General features: G+C 43.4%; 1 protein-coding gene across 1 annotated transcript in view; it reads left to right on the forward strand.

The window, feature by feature from the left end:
• The first annotated feature begins 249 nt into the window (after window positions 1-249).
• EFNB2 (ephrin B2) overlaps window positions 250-13,958 on the forward strand; it is a 45,237-nt gene continuing 31,528 nt past the window's right edge. The window contains exon 1 of the mRNA XM_084226591.1: window positions 250-1,394. Within this exon, the coding sequence (XP_084082717.1) occupies window positions 1,267-1,394 (128 nt within the window). The 5' untranslated portion in view covers window positions 250-1,266. The remainder of the gene's footprint in view (window positions 1,395-13,958) is intronic.

The following is a 13,958-nucleotide window of genomic DNA, read 5'->3' on the forward strand; positions in this document are numbered from 1 at the left end:
ACGCCGGGCAGCGGCCGCCCGCCGCGCGGCGGGGCCGGGCCGGGCCGGGCTGGGGGGTGTTACCTGCCGGCCCGCTCGGCCGGGCTCGGCGCGGCCCCGCCCGCCGCTCGGCGGTAAGTGACAGGCGCGGCGCCCAACCAGCGCGGCGGCCCGCCGGCGGCCCTATGAGCGGCGGCGGCGGGGCAGCGGGGCCGCGCTTATATGGCTACGGCAGCGCGCTACCGCCGGCCGCGCTCCTGCGCCGGGGAATCGCAGCGGCGGCATCGGAGGTTGGAAGCGCCGCGCTGGGAACGACAGTGGCTGGCGCCGCTTCTTTTCCCTCGCTCCATTCCTTCTTCTCAGCGGTGGCTTGCGCGTCGGCGCAAGTCCCGCGCCCGTCGTTCCTCCTTCTCAGTCAGCCACCGCGGCGCGCACTGCAGGTCGCGCAACGGGAGAGGGACGATTTGACGCTGCGACCCCCCCCACCCCCCCCGTTTGGTTTATTTCATTTTTTATTTTTGTAATCATTATTGTCCGTCCCTGTTTCTTTCCTTGCTCCGCTCCGTCGTCTTTGCCGGCGACAAGGACAGCAGTGCCCCTCGGGGAAGCCGGAGCCCTGCGTATGCGCCTCCCCGGGACTGGGGGAGCTGACTCGGAGTGGATTTATTGACTCGCGGTTGCTTCCGAGCTGCCCTAAACAGCCCGAGCTGGTGCCCGTGCGGATTGCAAACTGCGGGGAGCAGTGAGAGACATACAGGAGGAGCCGCCCGCCGAAGCTGTGTCCTTTTCCCCCCGACCCTTTTATTTCTCCCGCCGCCCTTTATTTTACCTCTTTTTAATTTATTTTTTGTTTTACTCCTTTTCACGCGGGCCTTAGACACTGTGAACGCGTATGGCGCTTTGGATCCAAATGGGAGTTGGCAGTTTGAGTGGCATCTTCCAAGGCATCCGGGAGACCCCCACTAAGAGGAAGGACTAAGGTGTTTGCTTTTTTTTTTTTTTTTGCTATTGCTTTTACTTCGGAGGTAGCTTGGATCTGACCTCACAGGAGATATTCCTACATGCGAATGGCATACATGACTCAGTAGATCTGCTCGCAGCTCTCGCCAAGTGCATCGTCGACTCTTACTGATTTTTTAATTTTTTTTTTATTATTCATTTTTTCCTATCAATCATCCCGGCTGTTGGGATACCGGGCACCCACCCTGCTGTTGCCGCTCAGGTGCGTGGGAAGGCGCACGGCGGAGTTGGCGAGGCTCCGGGAGGGACTCGGTGCCGCCTGCGACCATGGCAGCGCGGAGGCGAGATGCCTCCGCCTGGAAGTACTGCTGGGGAGCCGTGATGGTTTTATGCAGAACTGCACTGGCGCGGTCCATCGTTTTAGACCCCATATATTGGAATTCCTCTAACCCCAAGTAAGTTTCCATCCCGCTCCCGCCCGCCGTCTCCCCGGGGACCGGCGCTGTCCTCCGTGCGCGGGGGAGGGACGGGACGGTGCCGCAGGTCGGCCGCGGCCGCCGGGAGACACGGGGACGGGGCGGAGTGCACTAGCGCTGAGAGCGGCGGCGGGGGCTCCGGCCGTGGCCGACAGCGGGATCCGGCTCTTCCCGGGGCGGGTGTTTCGTGTGACGGCCGAGCTGCCCCGTCGCCCCTATTCCCCGGCGGGAGGGTCTCGGGAGGGAGGAGGGAGGACCGGGGCGGCGGATCGGTAGCGGGCTGGGGAGTGGTGCGGCGGTAGCAGGATAAAATCTGCGGGCAAAGTCCGGGCTCGCCCGGGCTGGAGCAGCGGAGGAGCCGGGCTGCGCTGAGTTGCCAGGAAAGGGTGATACTCTCCAACTTCTCCGTCTGCAGATGCAAACTCATCCCATTGACTCCAGCGAAGTTACATCTGCTTATAACAGGGCTAAATTTGGTTGTGGAGTTGATGGTATCAAGGCACATGTCAGTGAGTAATGAACTAAGCATTACCCATCACACAACCATATAGTGTCATTCTTCATTAACAAACCCAAGCGAAAATGTACATGCGTTCCCAGGACCTCACTTTTAAAGCTCACTCTTAAAAAGAGAAGCATTCTCATAAAAAAAAAAAAAAAACAACCTCTTTACTTAAACTTACAAAATTACTGCTGTTAGAAAGAGGAACTTTTTGAAAAGTGGGCTGCTCTAAAGAAAAGTCTGAGACAGTGATGTAAAGCTACTTACACTTCTCTTTTGTCTCCTTGGATTTTTGACATACAAAATGGAAGTTGGCTTTGTTCACTTGTGAGAGCCTCTGAACTTTTGTGATTAGAATCACTAGTTTGGAGAACAAAAATCACGATAGGGAGAAGGAGACTAATGAGTTAAGGGAATTTTAAAGCAGAAATGGGTAAAAATATTTTTTATGTGCATGCTCCATCTTCAGTTATATATGATTTAAAATTAAATCATATGCAATGTGTTAATTGAATTAGCATTTCCCATTAACTCCACTAAGTACATGTCTTGTTTTCCCGGGGGAGTTTGTAGAGGAAATGTTAGGTGGTGATGAGACAAGTATGAATGGAGTATTTCCTGGATCAGGGATTAATCCTGCGCAGGTGGCAGGATCTCTAGGAGTTTGGTGAAGATTTCAAAGTTTGAATTGGGAGTAGCATCTCAAGTTTACGAAGTTACATTGCCTTACAGTCATCGTGTACTGCTGCTTTCACTAAATGAAAAAATCATTATAGATTTCTGCCTGCATTATTTTTTAATACTTGCTCTGTTTCTCTTTACTGAGAAGTTTCCTAATCTTTCTTAAAGAAAAAAAACTAAAAATAAAGAAACTGGCAGGAGCGCGCTGGACTGCTCAATTCAGAGTCTTTATTTGTAATATTGATTGACAAATACTTATTTTGTATATGCATCAGGTGGGAAGCCTGTTAACATTTACCTCCAGTCACTGGCTCAGCGCTTGCATGATGTTGCAAAGCTGAAGCCTTTCTTTGGCTTAGGAAGGGCACGGCGTCACTCGGGAGGATGAAGCGGCCCGGCCGGTTATAAAGCGGGCTTTATAAGGCTGTTCAGGCTCTCGAAAGGCAAAGGCTGAGAGCCGGGGTTGCGTTGCAGGAGTGGGCCTGCTGTGCTGGTGGAAAACAGCCTTGGCTCGGCCTAGGAGGAAGGGGAATGCTTTTGCATCCCAGGCCTCGCTGGGTTTATGCCTACAGAGGTCACTCTTCCAAAGCAGAAGAGCCGGCGGCTCGGGGCTCTCCTCTGCCAGCCCCAACCTGCTTTCGCTTCTTTTTTAACTTACCTTGATCGCTTTTATTAGCCATCGGTGAAACGAAGGCATCCGAGCAGCTGAATTCAGCCCATCTCACGGAGCCTGGGGATATGCTTCTTTTGTCAAACGCGATTTGTGTTTCCATTTAGTTAATTCTAAACTGTTTGATTACAAAAAAGGTTTGAATGTTGTTAATGGTAGATCTAATGATAATATCTAATTACTTTTTCAACTTAAATGCACGCTTAAAAATAGGTTGTGTTGCTGATGTAATTGAATTTTCTTGAGTGATTCATTGAGGCTTAATCACCACAGTGAAGAAGTACACTATTAAAATTAGTCTTTTCAATTGCTGGGGCTAGTGATTTATAGGCCTCTTGGAGGCCTGGAGTTTGAGGAGGCTTGCAAATGCATTCCTGACACTGCTGCTGGTGAGGCAGCCCTGCTTCTCCAAGCAGAATTTCTTACTAATTCTTCTCACACTTGTTTGCCTGAAGGATCCTGAATAATTTCTCCTTAGAGAAGGTTGTCCTTACTCTGGATTCAAGCTGATTGTTAGCTTGGGAAGTGAAGCTGTTGAATAGATCTTGGCATGGTATAATAATAAAGCTCCTTTCTAGATTTGAAATAATACCTGTCTTTGCTGCCGGTTAATTTATTCAGGGAAGCTGTGCATTTAACTCTATTGAGTCTCAAGGCGAAAATCTGCTGAACAGGTAGGCAGTTAAATGTGAGAAGTTGTTTGGTTAATATAAAGTATGAAATAATAAATTTTAGGTTAAGGTAAACATATAAACTGAATTGGTTTTGTGCTGAAGTCTAAAGGTTATAATTTCTAGCAGGTGGCTGGAATGGAGAGCGTGCAGTAGCTATTTGAACACAGAGCTCCCCTCCCTGTTCTCCCCTTACCTTTTTAGAGGTATTGCCTTTATTGCCTTGACCGAATCATGAGATTGGAGTGACCTCCATAAAATAATTGTACCTGTGACTATATTTGCTTGGGAGCTTAAACATCACGATTGTAGATGGTCTTGGCATACTTTATGGACTTATCATCTGAAGAACTTTTAGATCACCTGATCTTGAAAACACAAGAAAAATTACTGTAGGTTTAACTTCTGTTGACACCTTTTAACGGGAGACTTTCTGCCTGTTTTGTTTCTGCCAAGACAAGCAAGGTATGCAGATAGCATGGATTACCTCAGTTTCACCTCACAAGGGCTCTGCACTGCCTTTAACACGCAGGACCACGAGTAATGGTATATGGGGTACCTTTCAGCGCAGCAGTAGAGAAATCTCATTCAAAAGAGCATCGCTTATATCTGAGCGTCACTATTTCCCTGCGTGCTATAGGCCAGCGATCAAGGCGGGTCTCCTTAGTGACATGTGGAAGGTTATCCTCATAAGTGGTGCCTTTGACACTGATTAAGTTAGATTATATAGCTGTTTTTCTCTCCCTCTGATAACCAGTTATATATGGGATATTTCACAGCCTGCCTCTGAATGAATGCTAACATGTCAGAAACTGATAAAATAAACTACAATTGATGACCCTGCTAAATGTTCTATTCAGTAGCATATAGACTAGTCTGCTTCTCATTGTATCTGAAATTCTTATTTTTGTAGGTAAACAAATGCACATTCACTACCGATTGAATAGCCCCTTGAACTATGCTCTGCAGTTTGCATTTGGGTTAATCTTGTCGGTTTTAATACAGAGGGGAAAAAAAGGAGAAAGCACCAGGGGTGGAATTGTTAGTGCTTTCACATCCACATTCCTCACATTTTGTCAGGATGATAAACTGTAGGTAATGGACAGCCCTTGTTTCACAGGACAGGCAAGCCAGCCAGAGCACAAAGAGCTTGCTAAAGCGATATCACACAACATGTCTGGGAGGCTCTCAGCTAGACAGGAATTTATTTGGGAGTCCTGTGCTGTGGGACTCCACTTTCTAACCTATGCAATTACAGCTTCAAGCTGAAGAAACAGGAGTGGAAGGTTAAAATTGTTTAAACACATGCTCCTACATTGTACCCAAAACATAGCTGTTGACACTTGGCGTGCTAATAGATGGAGCAAGCGGTGGCTTCCAGTCAGTCCATTTGATAGTCCTAGCATTTGTAGCCAGGTCTCTGAAGCACAGGTGAATTAGCAAAATTATTTCAGAATAAACTGAAGGCCGATTTCTTGAGCTGGTTATTTTCCCCAGCCTTTTATACGTAGAGTATAATTGCTATATTATTTATAGTAATTATGTTAAAGCATGTTATCTGTAAGCTGTGCTACGTTATTTCACTTGGTTTAATGAAGTAATTGCCTGTAGAAAGGCTGTGACTAAAAGTCGTGCTAAAATCACTTAAGTACTCCCTCTTCCCACACACGAGAATGCCTTCCTGGCTTTTTTTTTTCTTCCTTTTTTTTTTCCTTTTTTTTTTTTTTTTTTTATTGTAAGGAGATCACATTGCTTGAGGTGTGACACTCTGGATCTTCTCGAATTCGGCCAAGGCTCCTGGTATGGGAAGTCAGGAGCTGCTCCGACAGGCTGGCACAGACAGCCCTCCTTGGGGACCTTTTTCCCTTTATGATCTGGTGTTCACGCATCGTGCAAACCTGCAGTACTTGAAATTGCTTGTTGCAAATGAGAAGAAAGTGTTCTTCTGAGAAAAAAAATAGTGATTAAAATGTTATTCATGTGTGCCTAATGTCTGTCTGCCTTGGCTGCTGACATAAAGAAACCTGTTTTTCTGGTCATTTATCATACATCTACATGGATTTGCTTATGAGCTCATTCTTTGTGAGGCGTTGTGGAAACTTACATAGGAATGTTAAACTGCTCGAAATATTTTGATAAAAATACTGAGTGCCACAGTACCTAGACTTTTAGCTAACACGCTGTTGTCTTGAAGGAGGGGAAGTTTTTGTGGGGGGTTGGGGAAGGGAGCAGCAAGGGAGAAGAGTTTGTGGGGGAGTTGCATGAACAAGCAGAGGAAGGGAGGATGGCAAATGGACAGTGTTAGAAGAGCTTGGAAAAATCTCCTGTGGCTTCATTGTCTCCTTAAAGCCAGAGAGCACAAAGACAAATGCAGTTCAGCCTTTCTCCCATGATGGAAAATGTAAACCGTTGACACAGCTCCCATGTTTAACTTGTTTAATTCTCATTTTAAATTCAGTACTATACCGGCCGTGTGAACTCTGAAGATTTCTTTAGTAATCCATTTTGTAGTTCCGAATCAAAAACAAAGTGAAAAGGTCTGACACAATTTGCTTTTATTTTTAGGCAAATCAACCCTGGTCATAGTTAATAAGGGGATTACAACCCAGACTAGGTCTTTACAGATGTAATGTAAATCAAGGGCAGAGTATAAAGAAACTGATCCCTTTTGATTGAAGTATGGTAAAAAGGCATAGAGAAACTAGCAGCAGTAATCTGATTGTATGGCAATAAAACCACCATTTTCTGTCTTTCAGATAAAAATAATGTGGTAAATCCATGCAGTTCATAAGATGTAAAGGCAGATAAAGGGTGATGCCATGGCAACATATAGATTAGCTTGATGTTAGAAATGACACGTCTCTGAAAGGGGTGTTATAAACTAAGGGCCTTGCTCGGGGCTGTAAGGTATTATGTGAAAACCGCACAAAACTTGGGGGCCGGGATTAGGAACTATGAAAGGCCTACTTGTGGCTTGGGGTGGTTGGAGCGGTGAAGAAAAGCTGCTCAGTTCTTGCTCATTGGTGGTGTATAATATGGTAAAGATAGATTTCATTTACTGCTTTTTGCCGAGATGGGGGCCGATTAAAACTCGAGATGGCTGCAATTGTGAGGTGTGGAAGATTCTCATTTTTAACTCCTGCCCTAGCAGCAGCCCTTCTGAAGAATTGGCTGCACTTGGGATTTGTTGCCTTAATCTATTTGGGCTTCGGGCAGGAGCATGCTGGCAAGGCACAGAGAACAGAGGGGAGAGGTAGTATTGGGGTTATCTGGAAGGAAAACAGAGAGCTTTTGATTTCAGCTGTGTTTTAGTTTGTGGTCTCCATCTCACACTCCATGGGAGCAGCAAAGATAAACATGCTGCATTGTCTGTGCCTAGGCCAGGTGATACTTCAGCATCTCTTGTGTTTCCCATCCTGCAAAAATATAAAAGAACAAAAAAAAAAAACCCCTGAAAAACAAAAAAACCGAACAACCACAAACAAACCAGCATCCATTCCTATTTACCAGTCAAGCTGGAGATAACCAAATGTTTCTGGCTCAGTCTCTAGGTGGTGTTTATTTCCAAAAGGCTGGCTGAAATCTAGAAATGAATGAGATAAGCATCTGCCTTCCCCCCCTTCCCCTCCTCCCCAGCCAACTTACAATCACTGTGGGATGAGTTTGCTGTCAGCCCCTTGAGTTTCGCCGGCAGACAATATAGCTATTGTTTAATCATTTATTTTAAGTGATCTGCAGCTGTAAAGGTAGCGATATATACCTCTCCTAGTGCAGCTACTTGGATGTGGTTTTTCTTGCTTTTTCTCTTAAAGAGCCTTGAAATAGTTAATACTTGCTTGTCTACCCTACTGACAACCCTTAACGCCCACAACTTAAAGTCAGCATTACATTGCAAATCAGGGGTACGATTCAAATGAGAAATATCTACTTTATTGCCTGTTCATTTGTCTGGAAGGGGGGAGAAGAAAGCATTCTGCATTTGTTAAGCGCAGTCTAGACACAAGGGGAAAAAACACCGAAGCTTACAATAATAGTTGTGTCTTTCTTTACTGGGAATGAGCCTGGGATGAGCTCGGCAAAATGGAATTCATGCTGTTTGTTTGGCAGTGGCTTGGACACTTTTAAAGTGGATTGGGTTTTGGGGTTTTTTGTTTGTTTGTTTGATTATTCCAGGTTTTTTTATACAAAGATGTTAATTACATGCTTGACTTTATCATTCTTACCCTATCCCATAGTATGCTGGAAATCTTGACAATTCTGACTGAAAAGGGGACTCCAAACCCCAAACTGTCAAGCTGCTGATGTGATTTAACAAATGAAAAATAAACAAGTGCATATAGGGAGCCGAACGGATTGGCAGAATTCACAGGCCCTGAAGTGCTCAGATAGGTTTCCTGTGTTGAAACTTAACCTTCACAAATCTATAGCAAAAGATCCAATTCATTTGCTGAAATTCTCCAAAGCACAGGAGCAACCTCATCTAATTTACAGGCCGGTCACATTCAAGCACCTTGCATTCTGCATTTGACAATGATTGCTAATGGGCCATTCAACTAAAGTATTTGCTTGTTAACAGGGAACAGAGCATGATAAATGTCCAGCAAGCTTGCAGCCTCCTTCAGCTTTTCAAATGCAGACTGGTGCATATTTATGGCAGGCAAATGACAAAGGGGGAAGCTGAATTACTCTGGCCTTATGCTTTCTGTTCGAACAAGGGTTAAAGTAATTAAAGAAATAATGCAAAAACCGATGTCCTTTGTTTGCCTGCCATTATCCAACGTTTAGCTTTCGAACCTGCCTGTCATGTCGCATTTCAGAAATGTCCCAGATAAGGCCGGACAGGTTTGGCAGGGCACGGGGAGAAATGGGGAACCATCTACAAAGAGCATCCTGGGCCCCAGCTCTCCCTGCATCCAGAGTCTTTCCCCTCCAGGTTCCCCTCACCTTAAGGAGTTTTCACTGATAGAAGCTCGAAGGTGTATTTAAAATAGATTTTTAAATTTTCACTCCTGTTCCCCAAATGGGTGGAAAAAAACCCAACACTGGAGAGAAAACATGTACATTGAGCTCAGTATGTTTCTGGAATCCAGGTATGAAAGCAAAATGGCAGAACAAAAACCAGTTTTGCATTGCTTCTCCACCCCCAGATAAACTTCAGACCCAAAAAAAGATAAAACATGCACACAGAAATTTCCTAAACTTGAAGTGTATTCAGTGTAGTTTTGAATTATCTGGGTTGGGTTTTTTTGTTGTTATCATTTTTGTTCCTGTAAATTCAGGTTTAATCTTAGCCCATCTAGTGCTCATTCAACTTCATGAAAATAACTCCAGTGATTTCAGTGAGTACTGCAAGTCCTACAAGCCTGAAAGGGCTTTACGTTATAATTATTTTTCATTACAGGCAAAATTTAGAATTTCTTGCTATGAAAAAAGTCTATCATTTTACTCTAGGAAAGAGAACATATAGATTATTTTTTTTTCTGTTAGCTGTGATGCTGAGAACTTTCCTTTGATGTGATTATATACATTGTCAAAGACAGCAAATAAGGGCAGGACCTCTATCTTTTTTGGCAATCCTGGCCAGCCAACACCCAGTGTTTATTGAGGTATCAGCATAATAATTATAATGCAGCTGATTTAAACTTTGATGTAATAGTCTGTCCTTTCTTCTGGTTTTAAACATAAGTTCCAAGCCAAAAAAGATAAAGGTTGGTAGAGGATTGTGTTGCTAGGTGAATCATTCCTGATGTATGACATATACATAAGATGTGTTTCCTATCTGTAGTGTTCTTTTAAAATGTCTCATGGGTGATGGCTAAAATAGGACTTACAAAACTTTATTTGGTAGGATCAGAGCTTTGTACGCTTTAAAGGAAAGTCAAGTTTTACATGTGTCAACGGAAAACAATAAATTATTTGGCTTGTTTTACACAGCAGGATAAGTTAGATGGTGAAATTATGTTAGGCTGAAAAATTTGTGATGCTGCAAATTGCTTCTCACTGTTTTCTTAGCTTCTGTTTGAATAGGGCTTTTATTTATATACCCAAACCAGAGAACAGCAGTGGGGAAGGTGTACACTGCACTGTAAAGAGAAAAGTGTTTTAAAGCTAATAAGGGTGATTTGAAATTTTATTATCATTATTATTATTGTTAGTATAAAACCCAGTCTCACTTGAATGCTGTTTTATTTTGGATTGGGAGTTCTGCCAGACTCCAGCCTGTCAGAGCTAAGAAGACTCAAATCAAGTCCAGGCCTATTTCTGCAGCAAACGGGAATCCTGGCTCCTTGCCTGCAGATTCATTCAGGAAGACCCATCTGGCTTTTGATGTTCTCCAAGTTTGAAGCAGTTTGTTTAAGGAACCTATGCAGTGAGCACTGGTGGAAGCACACATAACTGTGCTTCTTCTGACTCCTCGTCAATGGTGCATCGTTTCACAGTTTCATTTTTGCTTGGTGCTTGCCATCTGCTTACCTACTGCCTGAGCAGCAGTTGGTTTCTATACCTGACTAGATGAAAGTGTAAATTTGGAGTTGGGAACATCTTGACTCCTTTTGAGGATTTGCAGTCCCATAGCATTCTCTGTCCACACTTCAGTTGCTTTCTTCATGTTTAATTAATTTCAGTTCAGTTCAGAAGCTGGCTAGCTTAATCACTGCACAACACTTTACCTTCAGGTTTTTGGGGGGTTTCTTTTTCCAGGGTGTTTTTCTGAGCTGAACAGATTAGCTGAACGGAGAAAGTCGCATTGGCGTACAGATTTCTTCACTGCCTGAAAAAGATATTAAAAGGATGTAATCATTCTTTGTATCAGACAGTTTTCAGGCACCTTTTGAAGAAAATCAAAAGCCACATATTAGATTTGTAGCGTATTGTAGTCTTCCATTCTGTGGATCAGTGTGTGACGCCAAGGCAAGCAAGACTGCACTGTGCTCCTACAGCCTGACTTGGGAAACTGTCCTTATTCAGAAGAGCTCATGTCGAGCATGTGCTGAATGCTGAATATTTTTGCTGAAGCAGGACGAATTAAGCATGAGCTGTCTTGAACCAAGGCCAGTGTAAGGTTTTTTGGGGTTGGACAAATACAGATCTCTCCAAAGCTTTGTTGCCTTTTTTTAAATCAGAAAATTATGTCAGAAGCTACATCCCTGTCTGCATTTGGAAAGAGATATATAGCTAGTCAGTAGTCAGTGTGTCCCTTGTGCCGGCTGGGAGCTCAAGCAGGTCTATCAGCTGTGCCTCTGGAGTCTGTCTGCACAGGTAGTCCTGCTTCAACTGAGTTTTCTGTGCATTTTTTAGCTCACTGTTTGGTGTAATGCCAAACTGATCACTGTGAGTGACCTGAGGGCCTGGTTTGTGAGGAGTGCCCTGGCTGAGCCTCCCTGCAGTAGAGGCTGAACCAAATGTCAGTGTCTTATGAGTGCAGGGCAGTGGGTTAAAACTGAGTGGCTGGATCTCCTGTTAGCCCCAGCTTTCTGCTGAACCTCTCCAGTGGGCTCTTCCATCTGGGGCAGGGATGCCAGTTGTGTCAAATACACATTTTGGATCTTTATAAAATTTTTTAAACTACTCAGGAGTCAGTTAAGCTTCCTTTCAGAGGTTCAGATGTTGTAGTGGGCCAAAATCTGTTTTTTTATAGGTCGCATATTACTACTGCCTTGAAGGTGGCTGTGGCCACTTGGTCTTGTTCTGCTTCTGCACGTCAGTCAAACCTTGGAAAAGTTGGTACTTCATGTAATAACATAGGATCTTTGTGCTTGCAAGTGGCTGAATTGTGGGTGTAATGTAAGAAGCAAGTGCAGACTGATTATAGGTCTCCCATTTGGATTTATGCTCAAGGTCATTTTCTCCTTGGCATAAAAATGATTTGCCAAAAAAGGTTTGTTTGTTGTACAATTTTGCTACTGATTTGGCATAACTTTTTCTGAAAGTTGTACAATTTGTTCTACTTCCAGTGGTTACTTATTCAGGCAAATGGTATGCAATAATACATTTTTTAACAACTGCAAAGTAGATGAAATTCTGTCTTTGAATTGGAGATACAATCACCGATTATTAATGTCTCATCAACTAACAAAACAGTCCCCGCCCTCTTTTATAGACTTTGCTTGGAGCATGTCTTGAAACAAGACTGTACAGGTGTGAGCAAACTGTAGTTAGGAGAAGGGAGGCTGCAAACTTTGGTTGGCATCCTTATATTGTGGCTGACATAAGACGTTTGTTTTTCTAACAGCAATGGTAGAGAAGAGCACAGAATAGCACAGCAATAGAACAATCTGGTTTGCACTTTTCAAAAAGTAGCTCTTTGGCAAATGCCAGCTGCTCTCTGTTAGCTTTCTAAAAGCAAAGGCTGTAGTGACTTGTGTAAGAAACACAAATGGTTTGGTTTGACTTTGAGTTCCATGCTAACTACTGTTCTGCATCTTTTCAATAAAGTGTCATCTCTTGGGTTTGGCACACCCTGCCTCTGTGAGTGCAAGTCAAGTAGAGCAGCAAAGGTTTTGTGTTAGGTTGAGTTCATGGCACAGATTTTTTTAATTCTACTTTCTTTTTTTATTTTTTTTCCCAAAATTCAAACCATATCAATATCTAATTATCTTTGCCATAAGAGCAAAGAACTACTTTAATATTCCCAGTAGCATATTTTGAACAACAATTCTTTAATTAAAACAACATTGGTCTCTTCCTGTATTTCATGGCTAGCAAATGAGAGAAAACACCAGTGTTAATATCAAAGGGAGTCAGTTTTCATTACAGTAATGGTTCAATTGTGCAATGCTGTAGGCACTGAAATTTAATATTATTGTGACTTGTATTGTAATTGTAGGATGACAGAGGAAAATGGATTAAGTTTAAATGGAAGTGTACACAGCAGCACATGGACTTTTTCAGTTGGGAGCCGAGGGTTGGTACAGGATGGGTCCCCCTCTGGCTCTGTCATAATGAATTAGTATTTTGTAAATAACTGGCCACTAAACTATAGATTTATTACCTTTTGCAGATCTATGTGGACACACACAGACATACATCGATTCTGTAGTGACTGTAATTGCAGTGCAGAGTTGCAGAACGGGTTTATGCCTCTAGGCTTGTAGGGCATTTGAATGTCTAGGCTTCTTGTCTTCACCTTTCATGGAAATATTCTTGCCTGCCAGTTTGTGTAGTTTTGTTCTGAAGGATACACCCATCCTTTTAGTTCAGGCATTGCTAACATATGCATGGCCTCAGACTGGAAAGCCCTTTGTCATCCTGATGAATAAACTGAATTCAAGTTGTAGATGATCTTTGCTTTAGAAAATTAAGCTAGAGACAACAACTGCTAATGAGCAATATCCCCCTCTTTTCCAGCCACCCATAAACATTCAGATTGCAATGGAAGGCAGCAATTTAAACCATCCGTTGCTGATCTCTCCCATGCAAGATTAAGGACAATGAAAGCTGGATGTTTCATTTGTTTGCAGTGTAGGCAAGCGGAAGATGTCCCTAAAGCAGTGCCTGGGAGTGTATTAGTGACTAAACATGATGCCCTGTACTTTTACCCGCATCTTCACACTCTTCCTCAGATGTATGTTCACACTGAATCCTGTTCTAATGTTAAAGTGCAAAAGGGGGCAGTAAAGTGCTATCCAAAAGAAAAATGTTTATTTTTATGGGTACTTTTTGTGGCAAAAGTTGCATTTCTCAATAGGCTTATAATTGCCATATTAAAGTAATGATCACAAGAATATCTTCTGTATGAAAGGCTTACAGACGTTGGCAAAGTGTATCATTAAGTGTTGTGGAAGTAGTGTTTGTCCTGTGTATTTCCATGTACTTCTGCCCTTGAATGGAGCCCTGAAACATGCCACATATTTGGAAGGAATCAAAGGCAGGAAACTTTCCTCAGATATATTTAGGACGTAGCTATATGAAGCACTTCTGAAAGAATTCCAGCTTCGCTAATCATCTCTGATTCTCATGTTGTGCATTACTTAGCACCACGTTTCTGGAAAAAGCAAAATGAAAAGAATGCTGAGGCT

Source organism: Fringilla coelebs (genome assembly GCF_963513975.1).
Source record: "Fringilla coelebs genome assembly, chromosome: 2".
NCBI lineage: Eukaryota > Metazoa > Chordata > Aves > Passeriformes > Fringillidae > Fringilla > Fringilla coelebs.